At 56.3% G+C, this 15,944-nt stretch overlaps 2 protein-coding genes across 4 annotated transcripts; both read left to right on the top strand.

Annotated features, from left to right (window-relative positions):
• The first annotated feature begins 4,528 nt into the window (after positions 1-4,528).
• MYADML2 (myeloid associated differentiation marker like 2) lies at positions 4,529-5,452 on the top strand. The gene has a single exon (XM_058561903.1). The coding sequence runs from the start codon at positions 4,529-4,531 to the stop codon at positions 5,450-5,452; it is 924 nt and encodes a 307-aa protein (XP_058417886.1).
• A 4,529-nt stretch (positions 5,453-9,981) lies between these two features.
• Positions 9,982-13,747, top strand: PYCR1 (pyrroline-5-carboxylate reductase 1). Of its 3 annotated transcripts, none has more exons than XM_058561901.1 (7): positions 9,982-10,225; positions 10,479-10,549; positions 11,071-11,250; positions 11,495-11,713; positions 11,890-11,982; positions 12,156-12,319; positions 13,230-13,747. In XM_058561901.1, the coding sequence occupies exons 1-7, from the start codon at positions 10,159-10,161 to the stop codon at positions 13,384-13,386; spliced, it is 951 nt and encodes a 316-aa protein (XP_058417884.1). In that variant the 5' UTR covers positions 9,982-10,158; the 3' UTR covers positions 13,387-13,747. The 3 variants fall into 3 exon arrangements, with proteins under 3 accessions (XP_058417884.1, XP_058417883.1, XP_058417885.1); XM_058561900.1 differs by having other exon boundaries at positions 11,492-11,713; XM_058561902.1 differs by lacking the exon at positions 11,495-11,713.
• The last annotated feature ends 2,197 nt before the right edge of the window (positions 13,748-15,944 follow it).

Raw genomic sequence — 15,944 nt, 5'->3', positions numbered from 1 at the left:
GGGTGTGGAGTGTGTGGGGACTCTGCTCTATTTCTCTGTACGTCTAAAACTGTTCTAAAAGTAAAGTTTATTTAAAATTTTTGCAAAAGTGAGTTTTTTATTCATACAAGAATACATATCTAGCTATTTTTTAAAATTGTAGTAAAGTATACTTCATTTATTTCTTAAATTATTCTTTTTTCTAGTTTAGCAAGTAATAGCTATTTATTTGAGAAAACTTGGAAAACATTGAACTGTGCAAAGAAGCAGCAAAAGCACCTGTCATCCCACATCTTGAGAAGACAGTGGGGACATCTCAGGCACTAATGCCGATCTTTCTGCATCTTTGGAAGCATATGTGTCCAGGTATCTTTTTACTCACAGGAGAGTGAACCTCTGCTGCCCAGCTTCACTGCGGGACTGTCTTGGTCCCTTGTGACCACTCGCTGCATCACCCTGATCTTCTGTAAGGCGATTTTAGGGCAGCCTAACACTCTATCCCATGGATGGGCCTAATGACTAACCAGTCCCTACTGTTGAACTTTAGGTGATTTCCAACTAAATTCACTTAAAATTTTGTTGGTATTTCCACACTGTGAGAAGCTGTAGATCTAGAACCTCTGTGTTTTTGTGGCAAGTTAGCAAAAGCTCAAAACAGAAGACATTGTCATCAAGCACTTGAAGAGTCAGTGTTTGGAATCTGGAACATGTCCTACATCATTTCCCAGGGGGCCTTGCCACTGGTGCAACCATGAAGTAGCCTCCCAGCCAGCCTCAGTTCCCAGGGCAGCCAAGCAGACCCTGGTGAGGACCCAGAGGCTCCCTGTGGGTACTTGGGGCTGTGGAGCCCAAGTGGCAAAGCGGAGAAAGTTGATTTTGTTGTAGTCTGTTCTCAGAGTCTGAAGGCCCCTTTCAGAGAAGGAGCTGATAATAACTGTGAAGCGGCAACAGGCAGGGTCCAGGTAATGGGGCTGCCTGCAAGCAGACCCCCTCCCCACAGTCTCTTCTGCCTCTTCAGCCCTTCGTTTGCTCATCTTCACAGTGTGTCCAGCCCCACCCACAGGGAGCTGGGGAAAGCCGGGGGATGAGGCAGCCAGAGAGGGCTTTACCCAGGGGCTGGGGGGCTTGGGCACAGCAGCCACTTAGGGGAACAGGAAAAGCTGGTCTCAGGGCAGGCACTGAGGACCCAGGTTTGGACATGGCCCTCTGGCAAGGCCAAGCCAGGTGGCTGCCCAGAGAGTCCCAGAGGTGCCCAGTTTCCAGCACAGGGACAGTGTGGCTGCTGGAAGTTGGGAGGCTCAGACCAGGCGGCTTCAGTTTCCTCACGTGGAGAAGAATGACAAGGAGGGGTGAGCACCTCCCTTCCTGGAGAGCTCAAGCAGTCAGTACCACACCCAGTGTGACTGGCATCCAAGACTCACTGTCCCTCCTTGAGGTCTCCTGCTCTGTGCCCACGTGCTCACCCCCACCCCCAACACAGCATCCACTGCCATGTCCAGGCCCCCAGGCCAGGCCACACTGGCCACAGCTTTCTCCTGGGCAGGCCCGCTGAAGGCCTCTATGCTCTGCAGGGCCAAGTGAACTTTGAGAGGGCTGGGCAGAGGGTCCATCCACGTGGCTGGGGCTGCCAGTCACAGGCACCGGTCCCCGGATGCTGCTCTACTTGGGCTCTGCTCTGGCCACTCTTAGGTTAGCTTCCCCCGTCCTTGTCACGCCTGTCTCTTCCTAGCAGTTGTTGATCCATTTTTCATCTGTTTGACAGGCGTTATGGTGCTGGCAGATGGAGGCCGGGACAGGGTCCGTGCAGTGTCTGATCTTCAGGAAGAGAACCGACTTCTGTAGGAGAAAGCCCACAGTGGGTGCCCGCCTCACTCACCACACCTGCCACAAGATGCCTGGGAGGCTGCCTCCTACCTGCGCAGGTATGCTGGCCATCCCTGAGCACCTGGGGACATCCAGCCGCACTGGCAGTGCCAAGGCCTGGTCCCCCAAAATGCCCAAGGCTTCAGGAGCTGCAAGCCAGACCCTTTTGGTTGGGGATGTGGAGAATGGTGCCCCAGGGACTGTTTGTGTGGTTGAGAAACACGGCTGGATTCACTGTTATGATTTGCTGAGCTATGAACTTCGGTTGAAGCATGGCATATGTCTGCTTGAGAAAAACTAAATTGTCTGCTCTAAGCAAGAGGATTTCCTTCCAGCTCCCTGTGGTCACAAGGCAGCTGGAGCTGGAACCAGCTTCCCTGCACCGCCAAGTGTGAGGCCCCACGTTCCCCTCAATCCTTTGGCCAGGGTCAGGGGCACCTGCGCAGACGCCTGGAGGGACGAAGCAGAGAACCCTTCCTAAGGGCGCACATGGCACTGCCTGGGGACAGAGCCTTCCTCCTGCATGTGCGAGTGAGCCAGCTGGGCTCCCCAGGGATGGGAAAAGGGGGATGCACAGAAAGTTTACCTTGCAAAGCCTTTCTGCCCACTCTGCAGTGTCCAGACACTATCTCAGAGGATTAAAGACCTAAAAACCAATGTGAACTCCTTATTTTATATTAACTGTTCTGGAAACATCATAAACAAGCATGTTAGGTCAGACGACCAATGCGATTCTACTTTTTTGTGTGTGAGGGAGGGAGATTGGCCCTGAGCTAACATTTGTGCCAACTTTCCTCTATTTTGTATGTGGGTCACTGCCACAGCATGGCTTGATGAGCAGTGTAGGTCTGTGCCGGGGATCCAAACCCGTGAACCCAGGCTGCCAAAGCGGAGTGCGAGGAACTTAACCACTGCGCCACCGGGCCCACCCCAGTACAATTCTACTTTTAAAGGAGGGGTGTGTGTTCATGGAGAATGCTGCCCACGAGAAGCATCACAGATGCTAAGACCCCTGGAGGACTGCATGGGAACGAGACATGAGGCGTTAACTGAGATGCCACCTCAACCAGATGGCCAGACATCTCTCACTCTGGACACATCCTGTCACAATTCTCCCCACAGACATGCTGAGGAGACGCGACATCCCCGATGTGGTTTTCCTGCCAAAGGCATCAGCTGGGATCTAATCATGAGGACACAGTTAGATGATGCACACTGAAAGTGGCTGTAAAACCACTGGCCTGGGCCCTTCAAAATATCGGTGTTATGAAATATACATATATATATAAAAGTAGAGAATGTTCCAGAATAAAAGGAATTGAGATAGACAATAGCCAAATGCAAGGCATAGTTCCAATCAGATCCTGGTGCAAAAACGTAAAAAGCTATAAAATGTATTTTGGGGAGAGGTGGGGAAATTGCACAAGGACTGTGTGTCAGGTGATCGTTCTGAAACTGCCCAGGAGTGATCATCATGTTCAGGGGCTGCAGGAGGACAGCCTTGTTCTCAGGAGGTGTCCGTGGAAGCATCTAGGAGAATTGTCATATCTGCAGAATTAGTTAATATTATTATTAATTGTTAATGGAGTAGAGCACAGATAGGGCAAAATACTAATAATTCTTGAATCTAGGTGAAAGACATATGAGCGTTCATTGTGCTACTTTGCAACATTTCTGTAAATTTGAAATTTTTCTAAATGAAAGTTTGGGAGAATCTACATGAGGATGTGTATACACACAAGATGTTCACGGTGCTTGGATCCGGGAGACGGAATCACAGGCAACTTTTCTTTATTTTTTCCTGTACTGACTGGGCCTGAATATGTACTCACTCTTACAGTCAGAAAAACATTTTTTTCATTTTCAAAAACATTTCATATATTATTAATATTTCAGCCTAAAAATGGGAGAGTTGAGGTTTATTTCCTAGGTGTTTACATGTCTAGGAGGAACAAGAAAAGAGCATAACGATACCCCAAATAATAACTAGAACTCACCCCCTCCCGCCCACCACAGCCAGGCTGGGGCTGGGAGAAGAATGAGAGTGGGCGCCTTTGCATGAGGCCTCCACACTCCCCTCCCCACCAACCCCCTGGGGATCAGAGCTGAGTTTCGGCCCCGGGGACAATGACAATAGGGTCCTGACACCATCCGAGCTCTGAACCAAGCCACCCTCTAGAAGGGAAAACCACAGCCCTCACCTCTTCGTGCCCCTCCCCCAGCGCAGGCTGGCCCTGGAGACTGCTTGAGCTGGGGGGACAGTGGCAACCCCTGTTGTTCTCTGCTCTACTCCCTCCTCCTCCCCCTCGGGCAGCAGAGCCAACCACCCACTGACCAACAGATGCAGGTGCTGCAGAGGCGGGGCGGTGCCAGCAGCCAAGGGGTTAATGGTCCTACAAGGGTCTTGGCATGGGACGCAGGAGTCAGATGTCCCTCTGGAATGGGGACAGGCATGCAGGCTGCTATTCCAGGGCTCTGATCATGGCCACCTATTTATAGTGCTGAGGGGGCTCAGCCCTCCCCACACAGGCAGTGGAGAGGCTGCCCTGCTGCAATGTCACTGGCGTCACTGCCACTGCAGGCTGCCAGCACCTGCCACTGCCGCTGCAGGAGACCGAGGGGCCTAGGCCAGGCAGGGACCCCAGGGCCACCAGGCACTGTGTGAAGCAAGGACGTGGCCGGCCTGATGGGCAGCACCATGGAGCCCCCCGGGGGTGGATACCTGCACCTGGGTGCTGTGACATCCCCGGTGGGCACAGCCCGCGTGCTGCAGCTGGCCTTCGGCTGTACCACTTTCAGCCTGGTGGCCCACCGGGGCGGCTTTGCGGGCGTCCAGGGCACCTTCTGCATGGCCACCTGGAGCTTCTGCTTCACCCTCTCAGGCCTGGTGGTGGCCTGCGAGTTCACCCGGCTCCACAGCTGCCTGCACTTCTCCTGGGGCAACTTTACGGCGGCCTTTGCCATGCTGGCCACACTGCTGTCCGCCACGGCTGCCGTCATCTACCCACTGTACTTCACCCGGATGGAGTGCCTACCCGAGCCCTCTGGCTGCACAGCCAGGGACTTCCGCCTAGCAGCCAGCGTCTTTGCCGGACTCCTCTTCCTGGCCTATGCTGCAGAGGTGGCCCTGACCCGGGCTCGGCCGGGCCAGGTGGCCAGCTACATGGCCACAGTGTCAGGGCTCCTCAAGATTGTCCAGGCCTTTGTGGCCTGCATCATCTTTGGGGCGCTGGTCCACGACAGCCAATATGGGCGCTACGTGGCCACACAGTGGTGCGTGGCCGTCTACAGCCTGTGCTTTCTGGCCACCATGGCTGTGGTGGCCCTGAGCGTAATGGGCCACACTGGGGGCCTGGGCTGCCCCTTCGACCGTCTGGTGGTTGTGTACACCTTCCTGGCTGTGCTTCTCTACCTCAGCGCCGCCGTCATCTGGCCCGTCTTCTGTTTTGACCCCAAGTACGGTGAGCCCAGGCGGCCCCCCGACTGCCCTAGGGGCAGCTGCCCCTGGGACAGCCAGCTGGTGGTGGCCACCTTCACCTACATCAACCTGCTTCTCTACGTCGCCGACCTCGCCTACTCCCAGAGGATCCGCTTCGTGCCCACCCTATAGCCCGGCAGGCAGCAGCCCTCCCACCTCTGCTCTCCAGGGGCTCCAAGCACCAATGAGGGTGACCCAGGTGAACCCAGACCCCTGGGGAGTGAGCAGGAGGGAGGCAGCTGGGAGGGCAGCTCCTGGACTTCCGGCAGCGCTCAGCAGCTCGGCCGAGGGAGGGGCAGAGAGGGACAGAGGGGCAGGAGGCCCTGAGCAGGACACAGGGGAGAAGCCCTAGCCCCTCTCTCTGTCTCTGTCTTTCTCTCTCTCTGTCTCTCCCTCTCTGTCTCTCTATCTCTGTGTCTGTCTTTCTCTGTGTCTCTCTATTTCTATCTCTATCTCTATCTTTCCCTCCTTCTCTCTCTTTCTCCATCTCTATCTCTCTGTGTCTCTGTCTCTATCTCTCTACATTTTCTGGCCCTCCCTGGCTCAGTGCTGATCACTGTAACACAGTGAAGTCTTTGAAACAGGCGCTGTTGTGACCCACTTTGCAGATGAGGACACTGAGGCTAGGATTTAGGAGGTGGCCCCATGTGTCCATCAGTGCCTAGAGACCATGTTCAGGCTGGGTAACCTAAGTACAGTTGAAAAAGGGACAATTCCCAGAGGTGTGGGAAGGGGTCAGAAAGGAATTCAGAGGGTCAGAGCTGAGCCAGCAGAGGGGCATGGGGAGCCGGCTTCACTTCTAGACTTGAAGGGGAGGTTCCCGGAACCCTGGAAGGACAGCTATCCAAGCAGGGCCCTGCTGGGGGTTCTGTGCCAGCTCGAAGAGAAGGATCTGGGAATCGGGACCCTGCCTCGCCCGCCTCAGAGTGGCCACAGCTGTGGGAAGCAGAGCAAGGACTGTGGTGTGGTCACACAGGGCAGCCTCCCCTGGCTGGAGATGGTGCTGGTGGCCTGGAGGGACCCACGGAGGCGGGCAGCACCACCAAGAGCCTAGCATGCTGAGAAGAAGCTGGGTTCCTCCCAGGTGGGAGGCCCCCCACCATTGGCCCCAACACAGCAGCTTCTGCTGCGGGCTCAGGGGAGGCTGGCCTGGGGCAGCCACTGGGATATGGTGCCTTGGCACTAGGCACCTTTTTGGTGCTCGCAGGCCCACGATCTCAGCTCAAGTGTCCATTTCCCTGGCTCTGACCACCAGGGCCCACTGGGGCTGTTGCCCTCCACGTTCCAGCCAACTTCTCCCACTCAAGAGCCCAGGCTGGGCCAGCCTGGAGCAGTCCGCTGGCCACGCCTAAGCACAGCAGCCCCTCGGCCCAAAGCCTGGAGCAGGAAATAAACGCTGATGCTGATTTACACCCTGGCTCTGGCGAGTGGTCTCTGCTGAGGGGGCGTTAACCAATGGCACCTCCTGGGCCATCCGCCAGTGTGCTCCAGGGAGAAGTGCCTAGACTGGCCTGCCTGAGGGAGGAGGTGGCAGTGGGGGAGACTGGGCACAGTGGGGGTGAGGGGCAACCTCTCAAAGAAGGGGCAGGCAGTGTCCTCTCCCTCAGTGGGAGACAGACCTAGAGGAAGATGGCGTGACATCAAGCTTGTCCTTCTCCCTTCCAGCGGCACGCAGCACTCACCACCCCCCACACCCCTGCTGGGGTTCCAGGGTCCCTGGCGTGGCTGTGGGCAGGCGGGCTTTTTTAGGCAGGGCTCTGAGAACTCCCTTGTGCTGGCGGCCGTGCAGAGTGTGGGACCAGCAGCCCTGCCTGCCCACCAGGGAGGACATACTCGCAGGACTCCTTTACCTGGAGGGGCGGGTGTGGCGGGTGCAACAGCAGATTCTCGAAGGGGACAGGAGCTGCTGTGTCCTGAGACATCCTGAGGGCCTCCACTGAGTGAGGGAGGGTGGGGGTTAGGGGCACATTTCCAGGGGACAAAGGATCATATGGGCCATACCCTTCCCAGCTCACAGGGAGGCCTGGACACCAGTTTTCTTTCCTTTTCTAGCCAAACTTCTGAAAAGACCTATCTGACACCAACTCCTCAATTGCCTCACTATCCAGTGGCCTTCTGCCCCTCAGAGCTCCACCCACCCTGTTTCAAAGGTCCTGAAGGGGAGACAAAGGAAGAGAGGGGAGCCAGAGCTCATGATGGGCATGGCAGAGATCCTCCGGAGGCTCAGGGGGATGTTCCTGCTGATACTCACTCTCGGGACCAGAAGACTCTTTTTCTTTTTGGAAGAGGGGGTTATTTTGTTGTTATCACTTGAAAAACAGTACTTTTTAATGGAGGGGGGTTCTGTTCTCTGATTGTGCACATGCAGGCGAAAGGTAGTGGAACCTCTGGGTTTTGTCTATGGGTTTGAGTCTGGGCCATTCCCCTGAGCAGTCCACTTTGGATAATAACTTACTACAGCCCTTCCCTCTGAGCGTGAGGACAAAACACCAGGACAGACATATGCGGAAGCCCAGAAATCCGCCATGTGCGCAGGATCACTATATAGTAGTCTCGTGGTGTTGGTGGTGGTCACTGTGTCAATGAGAACTCACAGCCCTGCTTCTGTGGCACAAACATTGAATAATTCTGAAATTCTGTTTTAGATCAGCTTGTCATCATTTAAGACACAGAACTGAAAAAATAAAGCAGCTCAAGACAAGGTTGACATAAGGGAAGCCATATTGTATAAAAGAGAAATTCTATTGTAACTTTGAATGACCTCTTACAAACTAACCCAGCTGGATATGCACCCCCCAGGAGATCTAACTGCTCTGTAGATTTTACAACCCCTGCTTGTGCATGCACCTCCCAGCTGCGATAAGATGATAACTTTGTTTTTTTGAGTTCCTTAGGAACGTGATGACCCCTGAACAGAGAATCTGTGCTGATAGCCATCATCAGTGAAAACTGAAAGATCTGTTGTGGCACTCCCAGTCTGTAACACCAGAAGGTCAACATTCCTAACCCCCTCCCCAATAACCCGATGGCCTATATAACTGCTGTAAGATTTTGTGCCCCTTTAAGATGGTTCTTTTGGACGAGAGTTGGCCATCTTCCCTCTTGCCAGCAAGCTATGATAAAAAGTCCATTTTCTTCTACCACCTTGCCTCTTGATTATTGGCACTTTTGGTAGCGAGCAGAAGGCCCCAGAAGGCCCCACCTTGGGCAGTAACAACCCCTTCCCCTGGGGAGGGGATGGGTTGTGGACGATGATCACTTCTTACTCTGCCCTTAACCCTGCTGCTGACTGGGACCCCAGACTATGCCAAAACGCAAATGCAGACTCGACTCAGCCAAGCCCTGAGTGCGTCCTCAGGGAGCAATGACCCGAGCTTTGTTCTCCCAAAAACCTCCACGGACCCTGCAGAACAGATGTCAGGAGACACCAGGGTGCTCCGTGGGAGCTGGGGGGCACTATGGGATCATCTTCTATTTACTAGTTGACCACCGCCCTCCCCAAGCACCTGTTTGGGGAGCTTTACATGGGAACAGGCCTCTAACTCCGAGTGTCCTGCACCTTCAAAGGCGAGTGAGCCCTAGAAGAGACTTGCAGAAGAGAAAACCCCAGATGGGAAGAGAGGGTCAAGACCTCAGAGGGGACCGACCTGGACTTCCCAGGTGCCTCCCAATTTTGAGATTCTGAGAAGGACTGGGCTATCTCTCCAGTTTCCCAGTCTTCTGGTACAATAAAAAAATTTTCAAGTGACAAAATACAGTATCAAAATAGTGATACATTTTATTTTATTTTTATTTTATTTATTTTTTAGCAGGAGAAAATAATACCAAGTTTAATAACATGTATACATGGGAGAAAGCAGGGACACTGCGTTTCTCCTAAAATAGTGATACATTTTAAACGTTTCCATTTGGCAAATTGTTTTCGACTCCCTGTCCAAAAAAAAAAAAAACGCAAGCTAACAAGAAAAAATGCTCTATAGCTGGGCTCCTCCCAGCACGATTGGTAACAGGTCTGGATTCACAGCGAGCGCCGGCCAGGGATCGGGACGCCAGCTTGATATGTTCCTGTCCGTGTGGCCCACGACAGGGCCCCGTGCGGGAGCTCCCGCCCAGGGCCGCTATTTGGGGACCCCGCTCTGGCGCTCCCTTCCTCGGCGCCCTCGGTCCCCACGTCTAGCCCCGGGGGCGCGGGTGCCAGGGGCGCGCAGAAGACCAGGTCGGGGAATGCGGGGGCGGGAGCGAGCGGATGATGCAACTGGCCGTCGGCGCCGCCCGCGTCCCCCCCGATTGGCCGGCGCCCGGGCGGCGGCGCCGCGAATTGGCTGGGGCGGCGAGGGCGGGGCCGGCGGGGCGCGGGTGCCGCGTGGCGGGCGCGGAGCTGCGGACCGAGCGCAACCTGCGCGGGGTAACTGGGCGATGGGGCGGCGGGGCCGGGCTCGGGCAGGTGGGTGGTGCCGCCGGGCAGGGGGAGATGCGCGTCCACACCCCCTGGGCTCCGGGCGTGGGGGAGGCTCGGGCCTGGGGGGGTCTCTGGGCGGTGGTTGGTCGTCCCCCGGAAGCTCCTCGACCCCTTCTGGAGGCCGGCGCGCAGCTCCCTGCCCCGTCTGTCCGGGACCCTCGGGAGCAGGTCGAGACGCCGCTGTGGGCAGGGAGGCTCGAGCAGCCAAGGGGAAAATGAGACCGGCTGGGATGGAGGTCCGCCCCGCCAGCGGCGGAGTGGTCAGGCCTTGCACTGCCCTCCTAACTTCTTGCGCTAGATCCTGGCCCATCTCGTCCTGCAGCTGCCCTGCAGAGCCGGTGCCAGCTGTGAGGGCTGTGGGCGCGGGCCTCTGGACACCATGAGCGTCGGCTTCATCGGGGCTGGCCAGCTGGCCTTTGCCCTGGCCAAGGGCTTCACAGCAGCAGGTAGGCCCTGCAGCCAGAAGAGAGCCGAGTGGGAGAGGGTGGGCCCCTTACCCTTCCACAGGCTGGGGGTTCAAGGTGGGGGTCTGGATAACATGCCTTGTTTGAGTCCTGTGGGAAATGGGAGCCTTGGGATATGTGGGGTCTGCAAAGGTTGAAGTCTTACCCTGGAGAGTGGGATTTCTGCTCTGCTTCCTGGGAGTGTGGGAGAAGGAGACCAAGACTGGCCTTGAGGGAAGAACTCTGTTCCCCACAGGCATCCTGGCTGCTCACAAGATAATGGCCAGCTCCCCAGACATGGACTTGGCCACGGTTTCTGCCCTCAGGGTAGGTGCAGGGTCGAGGGTGAAGGGTGATGGGATGGCTGTCCTTGCAGGGGTGGGTCAGTGTGTCTGGGGGTGAGTGTGTGACAGCCTTGACCCTGGAGGACCAGGAGTAGAGGTCCCAGAGGCGGGCCCTGTGTCACAGTCCCCCACCTCAGTGAGAGGAGGGGCCCTGGGTTGGAGTATCTTGAAGACCCTGCTGATGGTGGGGAGGGGGTCCTGGGCTGGAATGGGGTTGCCCAAGTGGAGCCACCATAGGGAGCTGTGAGGGCCAGGCAGATGGGCCCACAGTGTGGGGGCCAGGCAAGACACACTCAGAGGCTGAATACGGCTTCACTTGGCCACAGCAGTTAGGGCTCCAGACCCAAGGGTGGGGGCAGGCTCCCAGCTTGAGACCACTACCCACAAGACCACTCACACCCAAATCCCAGCGGCTTCTGTGCTATTCTACGTGTGGAGGTCTCAGTTTGTGGGGGTCGGGGGAACCCTGGGGGCAGGCTGAGCCTGCCTCTGTGCTCCCCACAGAAGATGGGGGTGAACCTGACGCCCCACAACAAGGAGACGGTGCAGCACAGTGACGTGCTCTTCCTGGCCGTGAAGCCGCACATCATCCCCTTCATCCTGGATGAGATTGGTGCCGACATCGAGGACCGGCACATCGTGGTGTCCTGTGCAGCTGGCGTCACCATCAGCTCCATCGAGAAGGTGGGCACGTGGGGCCGGGCCCAGGGGGTTTGGAGAAGAGGTGGAAATGTGCACTGCCAAGTGGTCAGGAGCTCTGGGCTTCCTTGGCACCTCACTTCTCCATCTGTGAAATGAGTGTGTTGGCCAAGCCCACAGTGAGAACTCAGGAAATGCTCAGTTGGATGAGCACATTCACACCCACACCCAGCACACCCTGCTGGGCAAGGGGCTGGGATGGGTACACAGCTGGTTTCTCCTCTAGAAGCTGATGGCATTCCAGCCAGCCCCCAAAGTCATCCGCTGCATGACCAACACGCCGGTCGTGGTTCGGGAGGGGGCCACTGTATATGCCACAGGCACCCATGCCCAGGTAGAGGACGGCAGGCTTCTGGAGCAGCTCATGGGCAGCGTGGGCTTCTGCACAGAGGTGGAGGAGGACCTGATTGATGCCGTCACTGGGCTCAGCGGCAGCGGCCCAGCCTATGTGAGTACTGGGGGTGGGTGGGTGGCAGCAGTTCTGAGGACCTCAGGGCACATCTGCCTGTCCTCCACCCTCCTCTCTGCCTTGGATTGCTGCAGGTAGAAGTGCTGGATCAACTGTTGCCCAGATAAGAAGGAGAAAATGCCTGAGACGGTGGCTTAGGTGCCTTTTCTCTACAGGCATTCACAGCCCTGGATGCCCTGGCTGATGGGGGCGTGAAGATGGGGCTTCCAAGGCGCCTAGCAGTCCACCTTGGCGCCCAGGCTCTGCTGGTCAGTGTTTTTCTTTACCCTCTGGTGGGGCACTCCTTGTCAGGTCCAAGGCTGGTGCACTGGGGTGGATGGGCGGAGAGTCGGTGGGTGCCATGGTGGCTGGGGCTGGGAGCAGTGCCCTGTGGAGGCAGGTGGGTGCCCCCACAGCCATCAAGCCCTCTCTCTGGCTGCAGGGGGCTGCCAAGATGCTACTGGACTCAGAACAGCACCCGGGCCAGCTTAAGGACAACGTCTGCTCTCCTGGGGGGGCCACCATCCATGCCTTGCATGTGCTGGAGAGTGGGGGCTTCCGCTCGCTGCTCATCAAGGCCGTGGAGGCCTCCTGCATCCGCACTCGGTGGGCCCCCGCCGCTGCCCTCTCCCTGGCTGCCTGCCCCAGCACACCAGAGCCCTTGGCCTCGTACATGTCTGCTCAGTCATTTACTCAGCAGATGTTTATCGAGCTCTGGCCTGGCAGTGGGCAGGGTGCAGGAGACCCGCGGTTCCCTGGGGTTCCCATTGGCAGCACCCCTCACCGTCCTCCATCATGCTGTGAGGAGGGGCTGCGCGGTGGGCCTGCTCAGTGCTCCCCAGCTCGTTTCATCACCTGTGGCCCCAGAGCCGAGTGCTCTTCCAAGCCAAGGAGGCAGGCCCCTGGGAACCTGTGGGCCTGATGATAACACCTTCCTCCTGTTAAGCAAGTGAGACAAATAAGATGTGTCGCAGCGCACTGCGTGAGGAAAGCTCCATGAGAGCTGAGAGAAAACCAAAGAGCAGGGACAGACACGCCGTTTGGTGTCTTGGCTTGGAGTCACTGTCCCAAGTTCCAGTCTGCAGGATGGACAGGCGTCTTTCTCACCACCCTGCTCTCTAGTACAAAGCCACAGCCTTCCCCAAGTGCCACTCCATGACAGCGAGGCTAGGACACAGTGCTGCCCTCCCGGCAACAGCCTGCAGGGGAGACAGACGAGGGACATGTCCTGTGCTTGGGGCGATGAGGACTCAGGGTCTGGGGGGCTGCTAGTAGATTTGGTGACCCCTGAGCTGATTTGAATGAAGTGAGAGGGAGCTGGACAGCAGTCTAGAGGAGGGGTAGCTGGCAGAGGGAATTGCAGGTGCAAAGGCCCTGAGGTGGGAGTGACAGCATAGCAGCGCTGGGGGCTGGCAGGCACTAGAAGCTGTGGGCCTGACTCCCTCTTCCCTCGTGGACACTTGGGCTCCGGAATGAGGCAGAGCCCTGGACCCAACTCTCCTCACTGCCTCCCCAGGGAGCTGCAGTCCATGGCTGACCAGGAGAAGGTCTCACCAGCTGCCATCAAGAAGACTGTCCTGGACAAGGTGAAGCTAGACTCCCCACCGGAGGCCCCTTCTGGCCACTCCAAGCTGCTCCCCCGAAGCCTGGCCCCGGCGGGCAAGAAGGACTGAAGTATCCGACTGTGATGAGAAAAACAGCCATTCTGAGTTGCTGCCAAGGCATTTGACAGTGTGACAACCTTGCTCACCTAGAGTCTGGACATTTAGAGAAGGCCCCGAGCTTAGGATGCCCGCCACAAGTGCCCTCTTTGCTTTTCCTGGGGCACCCTTTAAAATGACCACTTAGACCTGAGCCCACGATAAGTTAATGATTTCCACCTCAACCACCTTGTAAGTAACAGATGCTTCCTATCCTCCTCTCTCTCCTGCTCGCTTGTGATCTGGGACTGAAGACTGCCCTTCCCCTGGCTCATTGGGCACCCCCGCAACGCTCTGTTTCTGGGATCTATAAGGAACAAATCTTGTGACTTTCTTTCCTTTGTGTGAGTGTACTGAAACTGCACCTTCAATCAAAACAGCCTCAATTTTCACTTCCCCAAAGTGGGAGCTCAGATGCCAAAGGAGCTACATGCCTATCCCACGTGGGTGGCATGTGCCTCCACGTTCAGCAGGTTATATCTGCACATTAATTTGGTACACCAGCTCCTGCTTCTCCACACAGGGGCCCTCTCACCAGGCTGCTCTCCACCTTCTCCTCTCTCCTGGGCTCAGAGCTCCTACACTGGGCATCTCTATCCCCAGACCACACAGGGTGTCCCACAGTGGCCCACCGCCCACGGCTCTCGTCAACTCAGGTCAGCTGGGGTCAGAGGGGGCCACATCACTTCCCAGTGGGAATCTCCATGGTCCTCAAGTGCTTCCTGGCCCCGGAGAGGGATGGATTCTCTGACCCCAAACTGCCCCGTCCTCTGCCCCCAAACCAAGTCAGGACCGCCTTCCTCCAAAGCTCAGAAGACCTGGGGGTCTTCACTCGGGGCTTGGCCCCTTCATGACTACAAAGGTCAAGGTTCCCTCCGTGAAGGCCCAGCAAAGGAGGGAGCCCAACCCACTCATGGGAGACACCTCCTTCCTCAGTGTGGGAAGGACCAGAGGGTCCCTAGTGTCTAGCGGGAGGGAACACGGTTCTTCGGGGCTAGCTGCCAACCAGGCCTTGTCCCCATTTGACCTTTTTTTGGGGGGGGGGGGGTGAGGAAGATTGGCCCTGAGCCAACACCTGTGCCAGTCTTCCTCTATTTTGCATGTGGGATGCCTCCACAGCATGGCTGATGAATGGAGTAGGTCTGCACCTGGGATCTGAACCCGCGAACTCAGGCCACCAAAGTAGAGAGCATGGAACTGTAACAACACTTGGCCACGGGGCCAGCCCCTCCCCCCCACCATTTGACATTCAAGACAAGGGCTCCTCAGATGGTTGAACTTCTGAGGTGACTGGCACACTCAGTCCACTGTCTCCCATTCCTAACCCAACCCACAGATGCTGTCACTTTTCTCCCTGACCTTTTACGTTAAATAAACTGGTTTCCAGCCCCAGTGCCCTGACTTCTAATGTTGTCACCACATGTGGAGGGAGGCCATCCCCTGGCCAGAGAACTGTTGTCCAGTGTAACAGCCAGGCTGCCGGGGGTGGGGGGGGGGCTGAGCATCCCAGTGAGCAGAGGGGGAAGGAGCTTCCGGGGAAGGGTGCAGCCCTTTGGCCTCAGTCACTAGAGGCAGGATGGAAGCTGGTACCATAAGCTGGGCTTGGCGTGCCCTGCTGTGGGAGGGGCACCAGCCTCTGCATCCTCCAAGCCTCCTGGCTTGGTGGGGGAAATGTCTCCTCATCTCACCCAGGCGGGGCCAGGGTCACATGAGGAAGGAGCCCCCTTGGGGGTGTATTAGAGTTCTCCAGAGAAACAGAGCCAATAAGAAATGGTTTATATATATAAAATAAGATAAATATAGAGAAAAAGAGATTTATTATAAAGAATAAAGAATTGGCTCATGCAGTTGAGGTTAGCAAGTCCATGTACAGGCTGGACCTACAGAGAGCTGATGTTCCAGTTCAGAGGCCATCAGGCAGGGAGAGGCAGTTATAGGTGATGCCGGAAGGCAGTCTGCTAGACAATTCTCTCTTACTCTGGGAGGGGCTGTCTTTGTTCTATTGGGGCCTTCAACTGACTGGATGAGGCCCACCCACATTATGGGGAGCAGTCTGCTTTATTGATTAAAATAATCTTGTGCAAAAACACTCTCACAGAAGTAGCCAGAATATTTGACCAAACATCTGGGCACCCTATGGCCCAGTCAAGTTGACATATAGAATTAACCATCACTGGAGGCCCATAAGATCAGAGGAGCTACTGAGGGTCAGAACCCTTTCTGGGGCCAGGAGTGCTCACATTGGTTCAATCAACAAACAGTTACCAAGCATGCAGACAGTAAGATGAGGCTCCTTGTTTCCAGAGGTTGGGACACACACACACACACACACACACACACACACACGCTCAAGTATGTTAGGGGAGCTGGGCTGGGTGTCTGTGGGCTGTGTGGGGGGAGCCCCAGGCGAAGCAGTGGTTCCCCCCAAGGAGCAGAGGAGGGGATCAGGAGAGCTGGGCAGAAGTTTTCGAGGAACCACATTGCAGGGTCTCATCTCCAGTTCTCCTTCCTCTGGGCCCACTTAGAACCAA

This window comes from Diceros bicornis, chromosome 18 (genome assembly GCF_020826845.1).
Source record: "Diceros bicornis minor isolate mBicDic1 chromosome 18, mDicBic1.mat.cur, whole genome shotgun sequence".
Lineage (NCBI taxonomy): Eukaryota > Metazoa > Chordata > Mammalia > Perissodactyla > Rhinocerotidae > Diceros > Diceros bicornis.
Note: the sequence above shows the minus strand (reverse complement) of the source record. Positions and strands in the feature narration are given on the sequence as shown.

Bases quoted from the DNA above. Each gene is read 5' to 3' on its own strand.
- MYADML2 (XM_058561903.1), top strand. From the start codon at position 4,529: ATGGGCAGCACCATGGAGCCCCCCGGGGGTGGATACCTGCACCTGGGT.
- PYCR1 (XM_058561900.1), top strand. From the start codon at position 10,159: ATGAGCGTCGGCTTCATCGGGGCTGGCCAGCTGGCCTTTGCCCTGGCC. The intron at 11,251-11,491 runs GTGGGCACGTGG...TTTCTCCTCTAG, and splicing joins CCATCAGCTCCATCGAGAAG to AAGCTGATGGCATTCCAGCC. The intron at 12,320-13,229 runs GTGGGCCCCCGC...CTGCCTCCCCAG, and splicing joins GCCTCCTGCATCCGCACTCG to GGAGCTGCAGTCCATGGCTG.